The sequence below is a fragment of the Ambystoma mexicanum genome, chromosome 3q (assembly GCF_040938575.1).
Source record: "Ambystoma mexicanum isolate Mex_15411 chromosome 3q, UKY_AmexF1_1, whole genome shotgun sequence".
In the NCBI taxonomy this organism is placed as follows: domain Eukaryota; kingdom Metazoa; phylum Chordata; class Amphibia; order Caudata; family Ambystomatidae; genus Ambystoma; species Ambystoma mexicanum.
This window is the reverse complement of record NC_090926.1, coordinates 1236117132-1236143071: the sequence shown is the minus strand read 5'-3', so window position 1 is coordinate 1236143071 and position 25940 is coordinate 1236117132. Positions and strand designations below refer to the sequence as shown.

The 25940-nt window shown below is 49.3% G+C and overlaps 1 protein-coding gene across 1 annotated transcript in view; it reads left to right on the top strand.

Annotated features, from left to right (window-relative positions):
- FARSA (phenylalanyl-tRNA synthetase subunit alpha) overlaps positions 1-25940 on the top strand; it is a 130069-nt gene that overhangs the window by 59904 nt on the left and 44225 nt on the right. Inside the window, exons 6-9 of the mRNA XM_069604177.1 lie at positions 4829-4957; positions 5294-5409; positions 5544-5628; positions 6693-6792. Coding sequence (XP_069460278.1) covers positions 4829-4957; positions 5294-5409; positions 5544-5628; positions 6693-6792 — 430 coding nt within the window. The remainder of the gene's footprint in view (positions 1-4828; positions 4958-5293; positions 5410-5543; positions 5629-6692; positions 6793-25940) is intronic.

Below are 25940 nucleotides of genomic sequence, written 5' to 3'. Positions count from 1 at the left end.
CGCCTTGGAAGTTTGCAACTTCTCCAAGCTGTCATCAGCTTTCTTACCAAATAAGTGAGTGCCGTCAAAGGGCATATTCAGAAGTCTGGACTGCACGTCAGGAGCAAAGCCAGACTTCCGCAACCACGCAATTCTGCGGATTGTTGTACGAGCAGCCATGGCTCTGCTGATGCGGTCAACAGTCGAGACCGGTTTGGAGGGACTCGTACATAGTGTCCTTCCTTTCCTTGATAATGTTCAAGAAACTCCCTCTCTCCTCCCCTTCAGGGAGATGGTCAGCCGCCATTGAGGCACACTCCCAAAGGGTGGGTGTGGCTGAATCTTGACAGCGTGCATGTGGCGTTGGCAGACTTAAATGCCATGCTGCATGCCAAGAAAACTTTCTTGGCCATGTCAAATTGTTTGTCGTCACGATCCTGCGCGATTCTGGGATATGCAGTTTGTCTTCCTGACGAAGTTGCAGCTTGAACAACTAAACTTTCTGGGTTTGGGTGTTTTGATAAGTATGGACGGTCTGGAGCTGAAGCCCTATATTTTGACGTCAGGTTTTTACTGACTGCTGGGATCACCTGCAATGTTTCCCAGTTGGTCAACTTTTTTTTTCTGTAAGGCTTTGTGAAAGGGTACAATAGGATCTTCTTGTGGATCCTTATCAAGTATGTCGGTGAGGTCATCTTGCTCGTATGCATGTCTGGGTCTAGACCACCCCATGTATTCCATCACTCTGTTCATAAGTGACCTGTAATTACTCTCTACATTGTCCCCTGGTTCAGGCTTGCTAATATCTACCTCTGGGGTGGTATCAATTCCGCTTGCTTCCTGCAAAGAGTCTTGCATGTCTTTCAGTCTGACCTCCTCTGGGATCAGTTCTTCTGGCATAGGAGGCCTCACGCTCTCTAGACCAAAGGGTCTTTCTGCATCGTAATCTTCTCCCTCCTCATAAATTGAGGATAGGGTTTTATCTGAAAGTGGCAGGGGGTGTAGCGTCTTTCTAGTGAAGGAGCAATAGCAGTCATTACAGGTGGAGATATATTTGCAACTGTTGATGTAGACGTCATTGGCCTCGATGGAATTGAGATTGGCCTCGGTCTTCTATGGAATCTAGATTGGCCTTGAGGTCGCTGATCAAATAGACTTTGGCTTGGTCTTCGATGGAGTCGTCGAGGGTACTAAACTGACTGGCGTCGACGTTCGAGGCGTCGATGACCTCTCCTTCGGAGTTGCTGATGGCGTTGATGACGCAGTTCTTGGCTTCAACATGCGAGTCGACAATGACAACGTTTTGTACATCGTAGAGGCTTTCTCTCGACTGAAGGGTTTTTCACGCTCTCGAAGTATGTGTTGCCGAGGTCATTGGCTTTTATGTCTACCAGGTTTTTCACCCAGGTTATCGGCTCTAGGTGTCTCCGAGGGGGGCAAGGCCGCGTTCTCGAACACCTTTAATTTTTTATACGAAATTCCTCCCACTGAGCCAGGGAGCTGTTCTTGGTAGGGCATGTAACTCTCGGAGAACTGGAGAATGAGGTTGAAGGGGATTTGACTTTCTTTTTTTTTTTTATATTATTTTTTTTTATTTTTTACTGTGCCTTGAAGCGGCTGAGTGATGCGATCCGCTCTGAGATCTTGAACTGGAGTGTTTCTTACGTCAAGGAGACGATGGTCTCGACTCGTCTCAGGTGAATGGTTGGGGTAATTTATTTTATGGGCTTACCTATCTCCAGCTTCGTTCTGCACTCCCTCAAGGCTTTCGCCGTCATCGATAAGCACTCTTCACACTCGTAACATGGATGCTCTGCCCCGAGGCACCATAGACGGACCCTGTGGGGATCTGTCAAGGACATCTTTGCCCCACAATTGCGTAATGTTTTTTAAGCCGGATCGGGCCGTAGATGGAGCCGATGAAGTGGCCATCTTTAAAGGATTGAAAGGTTTTTGTTCTCTCAATTACTCGACCGAACCGAGCGTTATGTCCCCCAAAGCTCATGAAGCACATAAAAACGGAACTGAGCAAAGGACGCGGCACACCACTATACCCATGATGACATCAACGTCGAGACGGAGGCCTCTGAGGGACATCGACGACGTGCAGGGCCCTCTAGTGAAAACATTTCCGAAGCAGCATGCTAGATATTCCCATATCTATTGCTAAGCGCCAAGACTCGGGACAGTCGCACGTTTTTATAATTTTATTATAGAAGGATTGGAAGTCCAGAGACCCACTGCAGATCGTAGCATTTTGTTTGTAAGGCCATTTGGCCTGGCAGCTCTCGATCTTGATGAGGTAAGTACAGGACTCTCCACCTCACTTTCTGTATTTTAAGCTCCCATTTCAGTTTTGCAGTTAATCCACAGCCACATAGGTTAGTTTCCTCAAATTCCAGTAAAATATTCTCTGCAAGTCGATTCCAAAATGCAATTCGACTGGGCTGAAACTTGGAATTGAGGTTGCTGATTTATAATGGCCCAGAAATTACTCAACCTTTTGGTTACTGCTTTAAGCATGGATAATCTGTCCAAGTGGCTTCTCTCAAATTGTTTTCAGCTTGCCCACAAATCGATTTTGTAATTTGACATTAAGGTTAGCACCTTGTTGCTTAAATGCTATTAATTGGGTCCCACCCTGATTCCACTGTTGGTTGGATGAATTTTGAATATACGGGTCTGGAATTATATTGACCAAAGACTGCCGACAGCAGAATATAGTCACTAGTGCCAATGTCAACAGCCCGCATCTCCAAACATTCCTTGAAGAGGAATTCAGACATTACTATGTATTAGTGGATGCACATTCTCCATTCTTCTGGTTTTCACCAATGATATATCATGAGCAATGCAACCGTTTCCAATACAAAGATTTCATTCCGCAAAATCTACGCCACCTATGACCATTTGGCCATCCGGTACCTCCGTAGACCTTGTCTGAGCTCCCACCCACACATTGTCATCTGGAAAAGTTAGACTAATAGTTAGCAATATCTCTGATAAAGTCTCAAGAAAAACCTCCAAGTTGGATTGGGCTGGGCTCCAATATAAGTTGATCATATATATCAATATAAGTGATTGACACTTAAGATGGTCGGAGAAGCAAATTCTAACTGGCAAGATACCTAGTCGTTTAGAGGCAAGTTGTTTTATGGACCTCTCCAGCATGTTACAAGCATCAACCAATAACCCCCCAGAGGGTCTACCCATTAATATTAGTTGCAAACTGATTTGCGATTGTGAAGCCATCCAATTTAAAGGGCTCCTTTAACCATGACTCCTGTAAGAGGATCAAATCATGGTCCTGGAAGAGATTTCAAAATTTTTCCCATTTTTTAAAAATTGGAGCCCTGCGTATTCCACCACACACATTTCAATGTTGCTTTAGCTAAAGCAACTCTTCAACACAGTTCATCTTCTGGAAGACTTCATTAAGGATTCCCGGTAACGGTGACCACATTTTGTTTTTCTCGCCCCCCCCCCCCCCCCTGATCCTTCCTCACTCCTCCATCCATCAAAGCCTTCATAGATTCTCTACCACTCTCCGAACTTTGTCTGGCAAGGGATTCAGATCGTCCCTTCAATTTGGGGTGAGGGGACCGTAACCTCTAGTCACCCGGGATTGGAGGCAATGTAGCTGACACTTCCAGGCCTAAATCTTTGAACTAATATGGCCATTGCTCTTATTTGTGATTTCATAACCACCTCTTCGTTGGTGATCTGGTCATATTGAAAATCTATACTGTCTATCATATGAGGCTAATCAACAGCCAATCGCAGACAAATTGGGCTCTGTTTTCCAACAGTCATTGCAACTCTGTGGTAGAATTGGATTGGCATTTAACTAACTCCATGCGACCAACCCAGCTAATTCCACTTTGGAAGTGGACGTTGTGTTATATAATTGGGCATCATTTATGCAGACTGTTGGATTCCAGGATAAGACTTGCAGAAACACCCTTACTCCCCATTTCACAATGGACTCGGGCAGCACTACGCCGCTAACAACCAATTAAACCTCAGAATTGTTTGAACATCCAATTAGATTATCGAATTGGGAATCTTTCCCAAGGCAGAATTGCTACCCTTAGAAAATAATTGCAGGTGCTCCTTCCACCCAATCCCATTACACAATAAAACCATACTGCACGGGATTCCCATGTGATTAGTAGTAGAAAGCATATGCCTCTGCAAAAATGTCTAATGCTACATATGATCCCAATGCAGCTGTTAGCTGTGGTATCTTAGGGATACTGGAATGCAACTTTTTTTTTCTTTCCTTGCCCTATTCTTTGAAATTCCAAACATGCAGCCACTTGTACCAATTTAACTGACTTTTTGACAAACCTATGGGTCTCTTTCATTGGCTAATATTGCACCATCCGAAGGGAAGTAGTAGAGGGGCAGCATTTTCTAGGAACAGGAGCTCTTTCATTGACCAGTGGTGACTTTATGAAAAGAACTGGGCATTTGTACACCAAGCTTGCTTGACTAAATCTGCTAGAGCTGATGGGGAACACTCTGGAGTTCAGGTATGTGAGGAGTTGCTACTGGACTCCGTTATAGGCTGCTATAGTAGGACTATGCAGACATGAACTTACCGTTTATAATATGGCGTCATTTAGACAATGAGGATCTGTTTAACCTCTGTTCATGGGATCTGATGGCATACACATTTGATATTTCAAAAAGAAAATCCTGGGGCAGAGAGCAGAAAATAACAGAATTGTGGACTAGTGCTGATGAGGGAATTGGAGAAGTGTTTTGATGGGTCTGCAGTGTGAGAAACTGTTTGCATGGCCTCCTGCTGAATCTTTTTTTAATGTTCTGTCCCTTTACTACACAGCGGATCCTGGCGGGGCAAGAAGTTTAAAGCCTATAACTTTGATGCCTTGGGTGTCATGCCAGATAGTGGGCATCTTCACCCTCTGCTGAAAGTCCGCACTCAGTTTCGGCAGATATTTCTGGAAATGGGGTGAGTATTGTAGAACCTTCGCCGTTTGCACCCGTCCTGCCTCCCTGCTACACCTTAGTCGAGTGTCTGTCTGGTTCTTCCAGCACATTACCCAGGTCTGTACTGTGACTGGACACTTGATGTCACTGCTGTACCAGTATGGTGTCCCTCTAGCACCTCAAAGAAATATTGTGCACTGATTTTGCCTGTTCCCACAAGAATCTCAGACAATGCTTCAAGCAGATGACGCGTCACTTGGAAGAAACCTGCAATTCACAAGCTTTTGGTAGCTGCTGATAATCTCCCAGTGCAGTTTGCCTTTAATGCCAGACTTCCTAAATCTCTGTTGTTTTTCAGCTTCACAGAAATGCCCACCAATAATTTCATTGAGAGCTCCTTCTGGAATTTCGATGCATTGTTCCAGCCCCAGCAGCACCCTGCCCGCGACCAACATGACACTTTCTTCCTCCTCGGTGAGTCGCCATGACAGATTTACGAGTCCACTTTTTGTGCGCATGACAAGGACGCGAAACCCTGGAGGGCTTTGGTCCCGAGGGGACATCTTGTGAGTTATGCCATCTCCTGACAGTTTGTCCCTCTCACACAGATCCTGCGGAGGCCACGGAATTTCCCATGGATTACCTGGAGAGAGTGAAAAAGGTTCACTCAGAAGGTGGCTACGGTTCTCAGGGGTAAGACCGCCCTCCCCGAATCCCAGAGGGCAAGGGCCAGAGACACGGTATCTAGAATTCAGTCGGAGTCCTGAAAAGATTTCTCCCATAAACATGATTTCTATTTGGGGGTCCCAAAACTGATTGATGCTTAACAGAAGATATGTCCAGGGTATGATAATGATATGGCATTTATAACGTGCCTATACACAAGTGTTTAAAGGCGCGACGAGGCAAGGGAAGGGGAATCCTACTAGGCCAGGTGTCATTCAGATTGCGCAAGTGTATGGGATGGGGAAAGGGGGAAAAGTGCGAGGGGGGGGGGATAGTGCAGTACATGGGAATATAATAGCAAAAGTAAAGTAATGACATTTGAACATTTTACAGATACCCAGACTGGAAACTAATTGTTATGCAAGTCTCCTCAATTGGTCTAGTGATTCTAGTTTGTGACCTACCCATGTGTATCTTGGGCAGAAGAGCTGGTGGACTGTCTTTAGAGGAGCACATCTGGTGCATTTGTTGAAAAGACAGAACACTTTATCATTTTGTTTCCTGTGCTCTGGCCTATCCACCGAAAACCCAAAGGGATTGTTATTGAAAGAAAACCAAGGCGTGTAGCCCCAAATCTGATTGACGTATCTTGAGTCTTGGAATAGAGGGACCAAAAGTACAGATACCAACATTAGTCTCAGGAGGATAGTTCAGGGGTAACCCACTCGCCTTGGAAGCAAGACGACGCAGAGCAACACACGTTCGAACCCCAGGTCTGCGCTTAGACACCTCCTTAGGTTTTAAGCACTTTATAAAATACCTAATTATATTGTTCTATGCTGTACATTAAAATGGTTACGAAGTGGCAACTAATGTGGCAATTATAATTTCTATTAGAAAAATGAAAGAATTGCAATCTCTGCCTAGCCGTATGCTCAATGGCAGTCCATTTTTCTGTGGAAGAATGGCTAATTGTGCACTGTCTTGGATTGTGTCTGCGGCAAATCTGTGGTTAAGAGGAGTAGAGGGTCATGGGGTACAGGTGGAAAGAAATCCATACATATAAGACTTGAGGTCCCTTCTCTCGACAGGTACCAGTATGACTGGAGCATCCGAGAGGCCCAGAAGAACCTCCTCCGCACCCACACAACAGCTGTCAGTGCCCGCATGCTCTACCAATTGGCTCAACAGGTATGTGGTTGTGGCACGCACAGGTGAATGTGAAAAAAAAACACAAGTTAATGCTTTTGGTGCTTTTGTCTGCTTATTGTTTATGGATGCTCTAAACTTTTCTTGTAAAGCAGTGCATGCCAATCCAAGAAGTCACCTGGTATCGCTCGCCAGACCTCAGTCTGCCAATTTACTAGTGGCTGTTTGATTGCTCCTCATATTGTTTCCACTATTACCTGGCACGACCAAAGGACAGCCAACTCGAAATCAAGATGTTTTATCTTTAGTTTGTTTCTGATCAGAAAAAGGTACTAGGGTTAACCGAAAACACAGATCGTAACCGGAAAAGCACACCCACTCCCAAAAACCAAAACATTAACTAGGACTGTTGTGCTTAGACCGTCCCTCTATCCCTGGTGCAAGGTCATCTGTCAGGCTGTTCAGATAGTCACTGGGATTTCAGAGTGTCCTGAGCACTTCCTTCTGATCTGTTGCCTTTGCTCGTGGAGTTGTTAATCCTGGACTGAAATGGGCAGCATCACACGGCACCTTAAGGCTTTCTATGGGGGTCAGGGAACGGGGGGGGGGGGGTGGGTGATCATGCGTCTTTTGCAAAATCTGGAGGCCACCAGGATACTTCCCATTCTCTTTGGACATTGCAAGTTCATCTTAAGTTGGCCTTAGACTAGGGTCTCTGGTTCTTATCTGTGGTCCTTATTCTGGCCTCTCCTCCACCACTGCAAGAAACTCCCTTCTGGTCCAGCTCTTCTATGTTGCCACACTCCTTTGCCCACTCTTGCCTGATGTATTTCCTCCTACTCCTCTCTACCCCACTTATTCTCCTCTCCTCCTTCCCCTCTTCTCCTCTTTGCCACTGTAAGGTAAGATGTTCATATTTGTGATATATCTTCCTGACCTGCATCAACCCCAGATCAGTTTGCTTGGACTTGGGGATTATTTATCATTGTCCCTAGGTGGGTGGGAATCATTCTTCCCCTCTCACCTAGTCGTTTACTCTTTCTATGGGTGACCTTTTGATGTCTTTCTTCATAGTGTATAGTTGGAGTTGCAGCTTTCTATAACTTTTGGGCTTAACCTGGATTCCTTGATTCCTTGTTAATTTCTCTTTAATGTACTTGGGTGAACTACTGTTCCCAAGCGGTAAAATAGGGATTTTAATCTCCTTTACATTTTTTATATAGTGAGCCAGCAAGCCCCACCTCATGTGAGGTGCTAGGGGAATAGAATGTATCCCCTTTCTTACTTGCATGGTTCATTTGTGTTACACTGCCACCAGCCATTCACATAAACTTGCAATTGTAACTACTTTTATGACTTCTAGTCATCATTACTCGCAGGCTGTGAAATCACCTTTGCTCCTTTTTTCGCCATTTCTCGTTTTCTTGTTTTTTCTGAGATCTTGTCCTGCCGTTCTAGGTGGGTACAACCTCAGTGAAAGTTTTCTCTATGGCAGGAATCCTTTGTATTCCACTCCCAGGCTCCCTAGTGTCTGAGAAGGAAGGACGTGAGGGAGGAGTCCAAAATTCGGCAGCGTTTGTCTTTCATCTTGCCTGATTGGACAGCCAGACCGCCCCATTCTGTAAACTGCAGGGAGAGATTGCACAAATTGTGCTTTACTTCGATCCTGGAGGCTCTTGATAAGTCTACCCATGGAGCTGAAACCGAAGAGGAAGATGTAGAAAAGACGTCTATCAATTTCCAGAAACTGGAGAGCCTGCTGTATAACCGGAGCCTGACGCAACCCTTCCTCCAATCGACCGCGGGGTCCAAAACGTGACAATTCCTACCCAGAGGCTGGTAAGAGCCACCTGTCTCAGGAAGACCTGCATTTTGAGCCATCCAACGACATGCTGCGACCTTGCTGGGCTGCAAACCGCCAAAACCCTGGTGTTACTCACCAGCTCACTGGCGGGGGCGAAGGGATTCGTATCTCAGCCTCGCTGCAAGGCTTAGTGAAGAACGGTAGTCCCTTGGTACTCGAACGGTGAGCCTAAGGTTTTCTTAAACGTGGGCCTCCTCAACTTGAGAGAGCTCTTTTCTATGATACTCCCCTCTGCTGGTTATGAGAAAACAGACAGAGGGGTAAATCAAACAAAAGAGCGGGGAACACACGCACTGCCAGAAACCCAAGCTGTAAGAAAAGAAGAAAACTGGGTTAAGCAAGGCGGACAATGGAAAGTGCTTTCTATCTCCGGTTCTTCCCCTTTAGTAATACCTTAAGTAGCGCAGGTAGGGCTTGGAGCAGTATGGTTCCTATGAGAAAACAATAACCTGAATGACCCCCCTTATACTGGGAAGAGAGATTAGAGGTGATGAAATAGAGAGGAAAGACCAGCTTACCACTGTAGGAAAAGAGATGAGGTCACTGAATGCTATGAGTCCGGTAACAACGGCAGGAGAAAATAATACACGGGAAGGTTGGTATGGTAGATACCCCGGGTGGCACAAGGGTCGCACTAGGGCGGGTTTGGTGCACTGGTTCTGCAGAGCATCCTTAGTGCACTTAGGTGTCCGGTAGACCGCGGATGTTAACGTCCATTTTTGTGGAATCCTGAGGAAAAGCATGATCGGGGAATAGGTATGGAGCGTTGGTCAGAGTAAGCTGACAGCAGGCGATGTGGAGTGGAGAGTTCTATGTGATTGCGAGATCAGGTAAGGAGTACATGAACCCCCAGATGCAATGGAGTAATCGGGAAGTCTGCAAGCAAAACAAACAGTACAGTAATGTCTACCAGGTACCTGGGTGAGGCGTAGAAATCTGTTATGCAGGCTGGGGTCAGCAGCAGCAAAGGCAATTGAAGCAGAATGTGAGGCAGAGGAATCCGTGAGGCAGGCTGGAGTCGGCAACAGCATGGACCAAGGAGACCAGACATAAGGCAAAGGAAGTCTGAATAGCAGTTCAAAGGTCAGCAACTGCAGGTTTAAATGGTACCGAAACAAAAGTCAAGTGGAGTCCAATAACAAAGCACAAACAATCGTACCAGGAAGAAACTATACAAGACAAGGTGAGGTAAACTCTACAAACAGAAGCAGCGAGTGAAGGAGAAACACAGAATTTAAGCCCATTTCCGGGGGCGGAGTTTGTGAGGCCGAGTAGCAGCCATGGACCCGTGACATGCCGTCCGTGTAGGCATCATGGAAACTGATGCGTATTTTGCCGCCATGGCAAACGCCACCGCTGTAATGATTGAGCATCCTTGCGACCGAGTGGAAAAAAGTATGAACAGACACAGGGGTGCCGGGGACCCGGAAGCCTAACACCTGGGACCTCAAGCCTGAGTGGTGCATTGTCTTCCGAAATCTGAATGCAGCTGAAACTTTGGTGGACTCCAGAGACATGATTCGAGTCCTTGAAGTCTCCTCACCAGAGTGCATGACCGAGAGAGTGAAGAGAATCTGGATGGCGATATTCGTTTTTCATCTGGCTGCTGTAAAGAGGCGCCAAATCCAGAGAGACGCGAGAATCCGTGAAGACACCTTTGCTGGCGAATGCTGCAAGTTCCCATCCAGTGCACAGTTATTACGTCTCCAGACCAAGAATCCAGGGACTGGGCCCTGTGCTGCTACATCCTGATGGCGTCCACCCAGACGCTCTTCTTTTCTCCTAGGGTACTGTGCGGGCTTGGGTAATACTTACCTGAAGTCTAGTGTCCATCCTGTGAGACTAGGTGGGTGAGTCATGTGGTTTGGGACTTGCCCAGGCCTAATGCTGGAACTGTATAGGGAGCCTTCTTTGAAGTCCCTGAACACTTTCACTAACTCAAAGTGAATAATTACTTGTTTAAGAAGATCTGAACTTTGGCCTTCCTGCAACTGAACCTTATCCCAACCTACCTACAGCTGGCACCTAGACCCTGCCTCTGATAGAACTCCTGCAATAGAATAGGGAAGGACTGGATAAAAGGATTCTGCCTTAAAAGTAGATCAAGTGTTAGGGAGAATTTTCTGTGCTAATTCCCTACAAAAGAGACCCACAGCACTTTTGCTGGACTCTGGATTCTTTTTACTTTTAACCTCCTGAGTGAGTGGAACTTTTTGCCACTCGCTTATGCATTTTTTGTGACTGGGATTTTCCATTCTTACTGTTTAATGGAGTCTGTTAAACTCCATATGCATCTGCCTTTTACTTGGTGACACACAGCATCCTCTGTGCAGTGTCACTGAGGAGTCCCTTGGACTAAGTGTTTAAATACATTTCTTGTGAGAACTACAGTTCCCAAGAATAGTAAGAACTTCTATCTCGCTTACCTCTTCATTTGTGGGTCTAGCACACACCACCTTATGTGGTGTGCTGGGGGGGGTGACATAGTAACTCATCCGACTTCTCATGTAACTTTTTGTTACACTGACTGACTTATATAGCTGGTGACAGCGGTTACATTGTATTACCTTTTGTGCGGGTTACTAGCAGGCTGATTTCTCATCTGCAGTACAGCACCCATGAGTGACCATTTTCTCAAAATTGCCAGTTTTTCTTTCTTTTTTTTTTTTTTTTTGGTTGGCATTTTTCATTTGTCAGTTCCTACTGGGCTTTTACTTCATCGTTGACTAGGTTTGGGTCCTCTGGGTGTTTCGCTTTTGGGGGGCCTCCGCACTGAATCCCACCCAGGCTCCAGTGTCTCTAGGAAGGCAGAAAGTGAGGGAGGAGCCCGAGCCTTCACTATCCTTTGTCTAGGAATGCCTGGCTGAAACTAGTTCTGAGTGGATGGCCGTCCTGGAGTGTTGGGGAGAATTCTCAAATGTGCCAATTCCTCCCACTTTAGAGCCCTCCAGCTCTTTTGCTAAACTTTGGGACTTTGAACTTTTCAATTCAATGTGTTTTCTGTGTTTGTTTATTTTGGTTATGGAGTCTTACCAACTTCATAGGCATCATCTTTTACAATTGTCACAAAGCACCTTCAGTGCAGTGCCACAGGGAAGTCTTCCCGATTCCCCAAGGTTTAAATACCTTCTCTGGGATCAACTGTTTCCCAGAACAGTGGAGTGAAATTGACTTCACTCAGCCCTGTATAATTCTAGACCCAGCCCACCCTATCTTATAATACAGTGCTGGAGGGGTTACTTGGTATCCCCTGTGTCTAGATACTCATGTAGCAGTCACATGCTACCCTTTGCTCTCAGAATGGCTGGTGGCAATGGTTTTGCAATGAACTACCATGATTTACCCCAACCACAAACTTTTCGCCGCTCCGGTAACATTAATTTGCGGGAGCCATGTTTTTCAAGATGGCACCTGAGCCTCCTTTGTTAAAAGGGTTCCCGGTCTTTTTTTCCACCATTTATTTGTGGAAAGGTCCTTCTCCAGTTTTTCTCTGCACGCCAAACCAGGTTTGGTCTCTTTGTTCATTCGCCTTTGGCGGGCTTCAGGAGTGAAACCCGCCTCTGGCTCCAGAGTCTCTGGGGTAGGCAGGAAGTGAGGAAGGTAGCCGAAACTCCCTGTACTTGGTCTTCTAGGAGACCCAAATGCATTCTGTGGTGATTGGCTGGCTGACTGTCCGGCAAGGAATGGGAGAGAACTGAATAAAACGCGAGTCTCATGGCTTTGAAGGCAGAGTCGACCACTGGACGAAGGAACCGAACAGCTTGAAGAGGACGGCTGCTGCAACTCCTGGACTGTTGGTTTGCCCGGTGAAGCCTTGCTGCAAGTCCGAATCGCCAAGTTTGCATTGACAGAGAAGCCTTGCAAGGACGACTTCTCCCTTTGAGTTAGTGGAACCAATCAGCTGCCAAGTAAGCCACCTGGACACCTATCTCGGAGCTGGTTGCATTTCCTCAGAGTGCTGTAGGAAACCGTAGAGCCAGGGAGAGGGACACCAGATTGTGTGTTGCTTGTAAGCTGGCCGAAAGCTTTTGGAAGAGCGTCTGGACTCCCATGAAGCAGGACTGACCAAGCCTAAACCCCAATGCTCCCCCACTCCTCCTCTCAGTTGAGTGCGGGACCTCGGATGTGAGGAAAGTCCACCTTGACAGCCAGGAACCGCAGTTATTGCCATTTGCTGTACCGCTGGAGCTGAAATGCGAAATAGCCACTGAAAGTCAAGTTTTCCGGGTGCCAGTACAGTGCAGGAGTCCCCAGACGTCCTCCCTCTTGTCCCCACGACTGAGGCCCAGGAACAGTGAGATCTGCAGAGCTGTACAGGAACAGAAGTCTTCAACTGCATCTTTTTCTTCTTTACTAAGGTACTGTAAAGACTAGCCTAAGAGACCTTACCTCTTACTGTGGAAGTGCTTGTAACTTCTGCAACTCAGAAGTCTAATCAGCTTCTGGCCCTAAATTTGATTCTTGTTCTCAAAGATTCCGAAGAACTTGTGCAAAGACGTTTCCATTCACTTACCTGAAGTGCTGCATCCTATACAAAGACTTTGGCCTATTGACTTTGGCTTAGCCTATTGAATTGAATGACTCTTCTTAGAGCTATCTGAAAGTATTTGCCCTGCTTATGACTATTTGTATTTCTTGTGTTCTAATAACCTTTGCCTTTTACTTGCCTTCTTAGGAGTATTCTGTATGCCATCAGTAAGGTATTAATGTCCCCAGCACCCTTGTTACTGAAGTCACCTGTGGGTGTAGGTTGTGACTGTGGGCCATCCCAAAAGGGCCTTGTCTGATCCAGAAACTCAGAGAACAGTATTGAAGTATATTTGCGGGTTACTATTCCTGTACAGCTCTGCCTTATGAAGAAGGCTTTGTAACTGACTGATAAATAAATTAATTGTTTATGCAAGAAACCTTGAATGTAAGTTTCTCCAGCATGGGGTCTGGCATGGATTCACATGCTCATGAATATTCCCCGTCGTCAGGCTGGGAATCCTCGGTAAAGAAAAAATCAGTATCAGTTTCGTTTCTGATCTGTCTTTCATAGTAGTAACCAATCACTGATCTCTGCGTCATACTGACCACAGCCAATGACTGCCCTCTACCTAAGCCCCGCCTCTGGCAGCCATCTTCAGATTTTTACCGCACGTTCAAGTGTTGGGAGTCCTTGTGCATAGCTCTCGAGCTTTTACTGCGTGTTTCGCACTTTTTTCAGGTGAATTTTCAAATTTTTTTCGGTTAATCGAGCCTCAAGCTCCACCGTTTCTACTCCCGTTAACGGCTACCCGTTGCAGGATTTTCCTACGCCCCCTCAAGGGTGAAGATTTCGTCGAATCAACTTCTTGGAGGATTCCAGAAGATTCGCGGCCTACTTCGAGATGGCCCAGGATGCGAGTTCGTCGCCCGCACCCAAGCTGTTTCGCAGCTGCCCTGGATGCGGGCTGCAGAATGTGTTTAAGGAAGACGAACATTAGCGATGCCTCTGTCTTCATGGGGACAAGACTCATATAGAGAAGGACTGCCAGTTCTGCAAGAACTTGTCGGAGCGGACCATGAGGGACCGTCAATCCCATCTCGCAAGCTGGTTGGAGAAGGGCTCGACGGGTGAGAAGAAGAAAGGGTTCGAGCGGGCTTCTAAGTCCTGTGCGGGCGCCCTGGCGACGGGGGCCCAACACCAGGCCAAGCGCCGCGAGTCCGCTGGCTCCGGGAGCATCGAAAGGTCGGGCTCTTCAGTCGCCAGGCAGGGGGCTCCTTCCCCGGCACCGTCATCCACGAGCCAACGCTCTGGTTCGGGGAAGAGAAAGTCTGAGACCCCGGGTAAGCTTCGGGAGAAGCCCCGTCCGATCTCGGAAGAGGTGGAGCGAGGCGTCGCCCCTCCCCCCGAAGGAGAGGGCCCGGGACGCACCTAAGGTGGTGAAGGCCCCTACCCAGCAGGCGAAGGCCTCTATCGCGGCGACTCTGGCCAAGCCGGCAGAGACACCGCCAGCGGAGACCGCCTCCGGGACTAGAGTTTCCCTGCCGCCAAGGAGGGAAATCCTCTTTTCAGCCCATCGTCGTGGCCGCCATGATGGAAGAAGCGAGGGGGGGCACGGTGCCCTCCTTGAGCTCGGAGTCAGCCTCGGAGGAGGAACTGACCGAGTCCGTGAGGAACCTCGAAGTCCAATTCGAGAAGGTTCGATCCCGTCAAGAAGATCCTTGGGAGATAACCGAGGAAGATGACGATGGTGAGGAAGAGCGGCCTTCCCTTCCGGCGCTGCCGGATCCTAGGCCCCAGGATGGCTCGGCGGCCATTTTGTCTGCCATCCAGTCCTTATGCTCTGAGATAAGGACAAGATTCCCACGGCCCAGGCCGGAGGACCCGCAACCTGGCCCGTCGGGAAGTCCTCAGAACAAACGATGGAGGACACAGCCCTCGCCCCCGTAAGGCCTACAGTTCCCTCCTCATCCTCCCACGAGTCGGGAGATGACGGTGCGTTGGGCTCGACGACGGGTTCTGAGGGCGACGACGACGACGGAACGGGTCTCCCGTCTCCCGTCGCACGGGCCTCGCCGCCCGACGAGATTGGCTCATTCCACGCCATGATCGCCAGGGCATCCGAATTGTTCCAGCTCTGCCCGGAGGAGCAGAAAAAGGAAGGTTTCCTCTATCAGTGCCGGGAGGCCAAAAGGAAGACGGTCATCGTGGTGCCCCTAATCGATGACATCTGGGAGGAGGGCCTATCGGTTCTCAAAAACCCCTCCACGGCACCAGCCAAACGGGACCGGTACGAGAAGAAGTACCGGGTCCCCGAAACCGCTTCCCTGTGCCTCAGAGTCCAGCCAACGCCAGACTCGGTCGTCTCGGCGGCGGCGAAGAAGAAAGCGGCGGGGTCAGGAGCCTCGACGTCGAATTCCCCGCCGGATGGCGAGGGAAAGAATTTAGACGCCATGGGGCGGCGGGTCATTTCGTCGTCGGCGGCGACGACGATCAAAGCGGCCAACACCCTGGCGATCGTGGCCCGTTACGGAGCTCTGGTTTAAGCTGGCCCCCATATTGGACTTCCTGCCGGACGACAAGAGGTCCGAGGCCCTGGAAATACTGCAAGAGGGCGAGGTGGCGTCGGACCACGCCATAACGGTGGCAACCGATATTGCTGATACCGGGTTCCGCCAGCTGGGCAACGGTGTTTGCCTACGACGATGGGGTTGGCTCCGGGCGACCGACTTCCGTCAGGACGTCCAGACCAGGGTGTTGGACATGCCGTTCGACGGCAGCAACTTGTTCGGGAAGGCGGTGGACGAATCCCTCCAAGCCATAAAAACGGACACGGAGACGGCCCGCGCCCTAGGAGCCCTTCAGCAACGACAGCCCTTTCGGAGCTCCGGGGGCAGACAGGGTGCCTCCAAGGGATCCAGCGGTGGCTCGTCGCCCTACCGCCAGGCGGCACGCTCCTCGTCTCAGGAGGCCTACAGGCGTCGCGGCAAGCAGGGAGCGCCTCGTCGGCAAGGTGGCCAGGGCAGCAAGGCCACCACTTCCAAGCAGGACTGAACCGGCCGTGGTCTCAGGCCCCCACCGAAGCACCCCGGTGGGAGGCCGGCTGACGAACTTTGTCGGCGTGTGGAAGTCCATCTCCACCGACCGTTGGGTGCTGGATACCCTGGCAAGAGGACACTATCGAATTTCTGAAGAAGTGCCCTCCCATTCCACCTGTGGCCAGGAAGGAGAATCACGTCCCGCAACTGCTTTTGGAAGTACGGGCGATGCTCAGGAAAGGCGCCATCGAGCTTGTCCCGAAGAGGCTCCGGGGTATACTCAAGGTACTTCCTCGTCAGGAAGAAGACGGGCGGCTGGCGCCCGATCCTGGACCTTCGTCGTTTGAACAAATACATCAGATCGCAACATTTCAGGATGGTCACCCTTCAGCACGTACTGGGACAGCTGGAGGAAGGCGACTTTCTATCTGCGTTGGACCTGGAGGATGCGTACTTCCATGTTCCCATCCTCGAAAGTCACCGAAAGTTCCTCAGGTTCGTCGTCCAGGGACGCCACTACCAATTCAGAGCGCTGCCGTTCGGATTGAAGTCGGCCCCCAGGGTCTTTACCAAGTGCCTAGCACCAGTGGCGGCGCGGCTGCGCCTGCAGGAGATTCACGTCTACCCCTACCTGGACGACTGGCTCATCCGCTCAAGGACGAGGGAACTCTCCGTCGAACACACTGCGAGGACCGTCCAGCTACTCACAGACCTGGGATTCGCCATAAACTACCCAAAGTCCCACCTGGTGCCGTCGCAGGTGGCCCTGTTTCTGGGAGCGAAGCTCGATACAGTGAGGCGCCTGGCGGCCCCGTCGGAAGAACGGACGAAGACCATTCTAGGCAAAGTGCAGCGCCTGCTTGCCACGGACGTGGCCAGGGTGAGATCCATCAAGTCCCTCCTGGGGATGATGTCCTCTTGCATCTACCTGGTGCGCCTCTGCAGACTACGGATGCGCCCTCTTCAAGAATTTCTCGACGCCCGTTGGAGGCAGGCGACGGGCACCTTCGAAGACAGGGTCCCCCTCAACGAGGTGTTCCGGCGGGCATTCAGTGGTGGGGCGTTCGAGCGCACCTCACGGCGGGCAAGGACTTTCAGAAGCCCGCGTACCAGGAGACGGTGACGACGGACGCCTCCCTGGAAGGCTGGGGCACCCACACCGGGGATCTCCACGCAAGGGGCCTCTGGCTCCCGGAGGAGAGGCTCCTGCACATCAACGTCCTGGAACTCCGAGCCGTGTTCTGGGCTCTCAAATCGTTCCTCCCGTCGCTCAAGGGCAAGGTCGTGCGGATCTTCACGGACAACACCCCAACAATGTTTTACATACGGAAGCAGGGAGGCACCAGATCCCCAGCCCTATCCAAGGAGGCACAGGATCTGTGGCACTGGGCGGTCGCCCAGGGGATGTTCCTGGTTCCCTTCCACCTGGCAGGAGAAAGAAACACCATCGCCGACTCACTCAGCAGGGAGCTTTGCGCGTGTCACGAGTGGGAACTGCACCAGGATCAGGTGGATCAACTCTTCCGACGATGGGGCAAACCCCAAATCGACCTGTTCGCAACAGCGACGAACTCGAAGTGCAAGAGGTTCGCCAGCAGGTTTCCCCAGCCGAGAAGCATGGGCGAGGCGTGGCCGAGGCAGATCTGGTTCCCGGACCTTCTGGACTTGTCAACGTCCCCTCCCATGAAGCTGTCGGCGGTCGCGGACCTTCTCTCCAGAGAAGGAGGCGCCATCTTCCACCACAACCCGGCGTCGCTGAACCTGCAGGCTTGGCTCCTGCAGCGCTAGAATTTGGAGGCTACGATATACCGGCCGATTGCAGAGAGGTTCTTGCAAAGGCCAGGGCGTCCTCGACTCTCAAATGCTACGGTCATAAGTGGAAGAGGTTCTCTATCTGGTGCCGAGCACAGAAGATCAACCCCCTACGGATTACGGCCCCTCAAGTGCTGCCGTACCTGCTATCGCTGGCAAAGGCTGGGCTAGCCCATGCCTCCATTAAGATTCATCTGGCGGCAATCTCCAGATATACCAGAACCACAGGACGGACGTCCCTGTGGTCCCATCGACTGGTAAAGAGTTTATGAAAGGACTGTTCCGGTCGTTTCTGCCGGTGAAGGCCCCGGCCTGGGAACTTAACGTGGTGCTGATCAGGCTCATCGGGGCCCCCATTCGAGCCGATGCACTCGATGAAGTTTGTGTCGTGGAAGACTGCGTTCCTGGTGGCTATTACCTCTGCACGACGAGTGGGAGAGATCCAGGCCCTATCCTGCAAGGCACCATACTTGACTTTCCATGCCTCGAGGGTGGTGCTTAGGACGCACCCCTCCTTTATGCCCAAGGTGCCGTCGGACTTCCATCTTAACGAGCCCTTGGTGTTACCTGTTTTCTTCCCGTCTCCTTCGTCGCCGGCCGATAGGACTTTGCACTCGCTGGATGTGGCTAGAGCGCTGAAGTTCTACGTGGACCGCACAAAGAGTTTCCGGAGGACATCACAGCTGTTTGTGAACTTTGGACCTGTGAATCAAGGGAAGGCTCTCGAAGTCTTCGATTTCCAGATGGCTTTCCGACTGCATCATGCACTGTCACCGGTTGGCTAACCGACCGCTGCCAGGCCGTCCGAGAGCCCATTCGACCAGAGCGATCGCTGCTACTACGGCGTTCTTATCTGGTGTGCCCCTGCTGGACATCTGCAGGGCTGCTACGTGGAGGTCGACGCACACCTTCACGAGGTTCTACTGCGTCGATCGGGATTCCAGGGAGGAGTCCAGGGTCGGCCAAGCAGTGCTGCGCAACCTGTTCGCTTAAGGTGAGCCTGGTGAGGAGGTAAGAGATGCTTAATGTTGAGTTTTTTGTATTGCTTAATGTTGAATCTTTTGCCACCCCCTGTGGTTGTGCATGTGTGCACTGCTATTTATTCTCATATTCATGAGCATGTGAATCCATGCCAGACCCCATGCTGGAGAAGGAACACGTTACTTACCTGTAACTGTTGTTCTCCAGCATGGGTCTGGCATGGATTCACATGCGAACCCTCCCGCCTACCCCTCTGCGGCTCTTCACTTGGTCATACTGCCACTTCACGTGCTTCCAAATCTGAAGATGGCTGCCAGAGGCGGTGCTTAGGTAGAGGGCAGTCATTGGCTGTGGTCAGTATGACGCAGAGATCAGTGATTGGTTACTACTACGAAAGACAGATCAGAAACGAAACTGATACTGATTTTTTATTTACCGAGGATTCCCAGCCTGACTACGGGGAATATTCATGAGCATGTGAATCCATGCCAGACCCATGCTGGAGAACAACAGTTACAGGTAAGTAACTTGTTCCTTATTTGAATACCTTTAACTGCGAATCTTTGTAACTCCACGACAGCTTACATGTTGCCTCTTAACATAAGCCTGGCTCTCGGCGCACTACCAAACCTGTGTAGTACAAGCTTATACCAAAGGTTGGGTTGCCTATACCTGTAGTCATAGTTGTTTGTAGTGCTCCCAGAGGGTACTGCATTCAAACTTTGCCCAACTTGGAGGACAGCCACCCCCAGGTGATTAACAGCTGTATAACTGTGAAGGAATGGAATCCTGGATAAAAGGTGAGATTTAGAGTTGACCACTGGAACAAGGAATCCGAAACAGAAGACCAGCACAGACGCCAGCAGTTCATTCCGGGGCCGCAAAAACACTGGTGAAGCCTTGCAGCTATGCTGACCCTGTTTTCACATCGAAAGGAAAGAACCGCCAAGGACCAACTAGCCTCAAGACCTGCTTCATTTTGGGCCATCCTCTGACTTGCTGTAACTTTCCTGGGCTGCAGTATCCCAATACCCGGGGGCTACCTGGACCATCATTGAGTGCATCGTCTACCGAAGAATGAATCCGTCTGAAACTTGGAAGGTACCCGTGTGGACCAACAGAAGCAGGAATTCTTCATCAAAAGTCCCCTCACACGATCGAGTGACTGAGGAAAATCTGACCAGGGGTATTTGTTCCTCCTTAGCGCTAAGAAAAAGGTGTTAAAACCACAGCTGAAGTGGGTGGAATCCATTGCTGCAGAGCCCCTCTACAGAGTGCTACTGCATAAGCTGCCAAAGGTCCCTCCCCCCCCCTTTCGTGACCACAACCGAGGAGCAGAAATCGGGGTCTGCATCAGAACGAAGCCAGCTACAAATTCTGCTTCATCAGCAATGTACTGTGGGGGTGCTTCCTTGCTTGGGGGGAAGTGCTACAATCTCCAATTTCGAGTTGACCTCCACGCCCTTGTGCACGCCTTACAGCTTGTGCACTAATGGGTAGGCTCCCATTAAGCTGCCGTGTTTTTTGAAGAACTGCTGACTGTTTGGTTAACATTTTCTCTGAAGAACTGAAGATCTATCCACTTGACTTTGGTTGTCCTGGTTTTGTAAAGGCTCCTCTTCTCAACCCTATTGGCTTTGGCAGTGCTGGTTCCTCCATAGGTTTTAAATTGTATAACACATTTTATTGCTAGGAAACAGACTACCTACATTCCTCTGGGCTAAAAGACAGTTGCTAAAGTGTTGCTAAAGTGTATTCTATCTAACGCTGAAACCCCCCCCCCCCCCCCCCCACCCCCATCTCAATTTTGTAAAGATGATATATAGAAGTGCTGATCCTGTCCTTTATTGATTTCACTCTGTGTGCTGGATATGTAAATCATAGAAGAAGTTACTCACCTGCATTATTGTTTGTGATAAAATGTAGTTCCATTCCCCATTTGAATGTTATTGGTAGTTGCTGTACTTTTAGATTAAGTGTGTCTCTTTTCTATAACTTAGTGTGTAAGAGTTTACTTGGATCCTTGTGTTTACTGATTTCAAGGTAGTGCTCTACAGCTCACATTACCCCTCTAGTCTGGCTGCCCAGCCACTCTACCAACTTGGGTAGTACAGGCCTATATCAAGAGTTGGGTCCCTAATACAAAAAGATACGTCTTATGAAGTCCCACACCAGTCGCACTTTAAAGAAAGTACCTAACGCGTGTAAACTTACTTGCTTGCTAAAGAAGTTGCTTCTCGCTCTTCTGAATAAGGTAATACCTTGGTTTGTATTTAATGGGTATTTAGTTGGTTTCTATGATTGTGTTTATATGATGTGATAGGACTTACCCACGAATTATCTTAGTCTACTTGTATTTAAATAAACATTATGCCGTTAAAAACAGCACGGCTGACCCCAGAGTCATGTATTTTTCTGAAAGAAACTACTCATTTGTGTCCCATTGGACTAAATGGGGAGGACGGATGCACCAGCACCGTTCAGAACGGTGCCGGTGCCTCATTCAGTCTGCGGGTGGGTGCCGTTCCGCGCCTTGAAACACTTGTGTATAGGCGCGTTACAAATGCCATATCATAGATCATATCACCAGGTCAGACCGGGCGGGCGGGAGGGCATCCCTGCTGCTGACTTGTACTCTGCCGGTCCGGTAACAGCGGTGCCGGTAGCGCTCCGGCACCATTGTTACCGCAACCGGCAGGGTCATAATGAGGCCCATAGTGTTGAGTGTTTCTTTGGACCATATTTATGCTATAATTTTTTTTGTACCAAGCTACATCCCTCTCTCCCACCAAAGATAAGCTTGGCTGCTCTGTCCATTCTGAGGTGGTACAGCCTTTTGCTAAGAATGGAGGTTATGTACTGCCTCAGATGTATGGTTTTATGAAGACCTTAGTTGGACTTTAGGAAAACTGTTCTAACAGCCGCACCACTTCACTCTAGGCTCTGTCTCCTGCATCCCTGCTTTCCAGCTCCTAACTCGGCACTTTCTGTCTGGTTTGATCCTGTTAATACAGTTCTTCTGAAGGGCTTAGTAAAACCATTAAACTGAGGCAGTACAAGACAGCACTCTTAGTATAAGGATGTACCATCTGCGTTCAGGGTTGTGTAGATCGAGCAGCCAGGCTTATTTTAGGAGGGGGAGAGGGCTGTAGGATCAGTACAAACACATTTTATTATACATATGGTCCAAAGAAACACTGACGCACTATGTATTGGAAGAATACAGGGTTTATTTTATATACAAGCAGACCGAGATATATGGGTAGGTACGTACTATCATAAAACATATAACACATTATTAAAAAAACACACTAAAAAACACAGTATGCTTTAAATACACAGATCAAAGTACATACCTTATTTTGAACACCTAACAGTATTTCTAGGTAAGTCAGAACTTTGTATACACATTCAGTGTAGGGCACACCTATTTTTGGGAAGTAAAACCATAAATGACTTTCAGATTACTTTACAGTAATACAGGGGTAGGAGACCCTGTCAGTTATGCAGTTACACTCAGCAAGGAAATCAAATGGTCAACCAACTTGCAAATATACTTTTCTGAATAGTGGAACACAGATTCACTGAACAGTATATACCTCTAGGTGAGTAAGACCTTTTTGGTGTAATATACAATTACAGCTGCTTTCCAGCTCAGTGGAATACAGATGCGTGAACTCTTTACACTACTTTTGTATGCACCAGGCAGACCAGGGTCCGCTACACCCAAAGGAACACTTTTCAGGAATGGCACACAGCTATTCTAGGCAGGTCAACCCTAATGTTGTATTCTACTATTACAGTTGCTTTTTAAGATCAGTGGAACACAGGCTGAGATAAGTAATTAACTTGTTTTTAGGATGGCACACAGATAACACAAGGGAAGTAAAACAAATATACATTTAAAGGGGCTATCAGCAACTTAAAGGTAAGTATAACCTTAGGCAGACTTTTTCTGCACAGGCTAACCGCAAGTCTGGGGAAGCAAGACCCAGGTGGAGCCGCTGCTACATTTTAACAGGAATAGTGAAGTGAAACCAACAGCATTACTTTTGGCGGAGAGGCACAATCAATTCACTGGTGTGTAACGTAACCTTATTTCTGAGGCTTGTGGAATCTGCTTAGATCACATGCTGTGCATAGGCCGACATCTAGTGGAAGCTGCAGAGTATTACAGTTTGTTTTTTCGAAACTCAAAAAAGGGGCGTCGACACAGGCCCTGCCAGTAATACTATCCCTAGTGTGACGTCCACTGTACCCATGATTCCTCCCCCCCCCTCCCCACGCGTGTAGGACCCTCAGATTTTTTCCCGCCATACTGGTCGGAAGCATTTCAGAGTTCCCTGGCCTTAGCCATACTTTTGCTAAATATTGTTATATTTACCCATTTCTCCACCCCAACGTCGAGTCACCGAACTTCCACACTTGACGCCGGCCCGGAGAAGAATTCGACCGTCGACCGCTGCATGACGGATTTGGGCCTTGGAAGGCCTCTGGCCTCGGCCCGGGCCTTGGATGGCCTCTGCCCTGCAAGTAGGGAGAGTGGGGGGTGGACATACTCTAAACTCGTTTGGTATATAGGTACATTCTTATATATTCCTACACTTACCCACCCACTGCCACAAGGTGCGTATGGAGGGTACCCCTTTCCAATTCTGTCCCAAGTGCAACCGCAAGTACCCTTGGGTCGACAGGCACGCCACGTGCAATCTCTGCTTGCCGAGGGACCACCCCGAGGCGAACTGCAGAGCGTGTAGTAGGTTTAAACCGAAAACACTTAAGGACCGTTCGATCAAGCGTTGGGCCCACCACGCCAGGCGTCAGACGGCGAGGGCAACGTGGCGTCAGGAGACAGCTGAGCACAAGTCCCCGACCTCAGAAGGTTGTCCGGCAGGGCGGCTATGGGGAATACCCCCGGCGACACAAGCGCTACCCACAGCACTTCCACAAAGCACATGAAGTCCAACTGAGACTTGACGCGTACGTCGAGTTCTCGGAAAGAGGCATATAGAGAACGGTCCGAATCGGTGTCCTCTAGGCGTTCTCAATCTAGATCGCCGCATGACTCCAGGCAATCATCCACTGTTGCCAAGAGTGCCTCGCTCCCCAAGGTAACAGAAGTTCGATCGTCTGAAGACAAAGCCGACTTCCATCCACAGACCGCACTCCAGGAGTCGGCGACCGCGTAACGACGGCTCCTGAGTCCCTACCTCCATGTTCTAAAGATAGGGACACTACCCCGAACCTCAACGCCAAGCATCGGAAGGCTCCGGAGGGCCGAAAAAACAGGGGAAACACTCTTCCGCCCACGGGGAGGGGGGTAAACAGAGGAAGCAGTCTCAGCCTCCTCACACACCTCAAAAACTTCCCACTCCTCATAAACGGACAGACAAGTCCCAGTCCTCTGTTATCCCAAGGACACCTGCTAAAACCAGTAAGTCTAGTCAGGATAAGGCGGAGAAAGCCCCAGAAAGGGTCTTTCCCAGTTCTAGGGAATGGTCTAGTGATGACATAGACAGGGTTATGTCAAGGATGTCTTAATTGGCAGATTTTTACACAAAAAACCCTGAACACATTCTCTCCTATACTCCTGACGGGTCAGCACCCTCAGGCTCTAAGGATCCAATACCTCCAAGTAAGAAGTCCCGGTTTGAAGCACACACGGTCTTCGGACCCCTTCTATGTACAGCCCTACTCCCAATATCAAGGGGATACATCCTTTTGTGAGGATCCAGATTTAGGCATGTTGGAAGAGCAAACTGGTACGGGCTACTATGGGGATGATGAGTACCAGGAAGAGGAAGACCCTGAGACCCACAGAGTAGATTTCCTGGTAGAGAAAGAACCCCCGATTACCGACTCCCCTGTCGACAATCAGCCACTCCTGAATGAAGTTCTGTCCCGAGCGGAAGAACATTTCCACATTGACACCCAGGGTGCTCAAGAGGAGAGGGACTTCGCAGAAGAGTTAGTGGGAGAAAGGAGGCCGGTTGCTCAGGCCATCCCTATCCTTAAGTCTATTCAGAGAAGAATAGACCCTTCACTTTTAAATCCTAACCTCACCCGGGCAGTGAACCCCAGGATTGAGAAACTTTTCAGGGCAGCCCAATCAGACCCACTGTATATAAGGGGGCATCTGAAACCGGACTCCCTGGTTGCTACTAGAGCAGGAAACTGTATGGTTTGGGCAGGAAAGTAGCCTCCACTTCCTACCAGGCAAGGATTGCCAACTCCACCACCGTGTTGGGCAGCTACAACTGCCATCAGTGGGAATAAGTCACAGCACTCATAGACTCCGCCCCAGAACCCTTAAAGAGCCAGTTGGCACGAGTTGCGGCAGAGGGAAGAGCCGTGTCCGGTTGCATTTTAAAAGCAACCTTTGATGCCGCGGATAATGCTGGTAGATTGCTAGCAGAAGGAACTGTTATCAAGAGACACGCTTGGCTACGGCAGTCTGGATTCAAAGCTGAAACCCAAGCATCTTTGTTAAATAAACCGGTGGAGCCGGATCTGTTTGGTAAAGCGGTCGAGGACGCGCTGAAAAATGCCAAGGACGAATATGAGACACTCAAATCCCTAGGCCAACTAACCAACAAACCCCCTAATCAGAGAGGGAATGGCAATTTTCGTCGCCTCCACCAAAACAGTGACGCTCAGTTCAGGGTCCCTTCTCACGCAACCCCAGTAGGGGGGACGCATTTCCACAAGTTTGGGAAGGGATCACATCAGACAGATGGGTGCTGTCCACAGTATCCGCTGGGTACTGCATAGAACTGTTAGAGCGTCCCCGGAACCATCCTCCACGACAAAGAATACATTCTTTGGAACACCAGAAGATCCTCCTCGAGGAGATCGTCAATCTGCTAGCAAAGGACGCGATAGAACTCGTCCCGGGACACCAAGTAAACAAGGGTATTTATTCAACTTACTTCCTTGTGCCAAAAAAAGATTTGACAATGTGCCCAGTATTGGATTTACGGCCTGCAAACAAGTATGTCAAAAATTTCGCATGACTACTCTCCAAGAG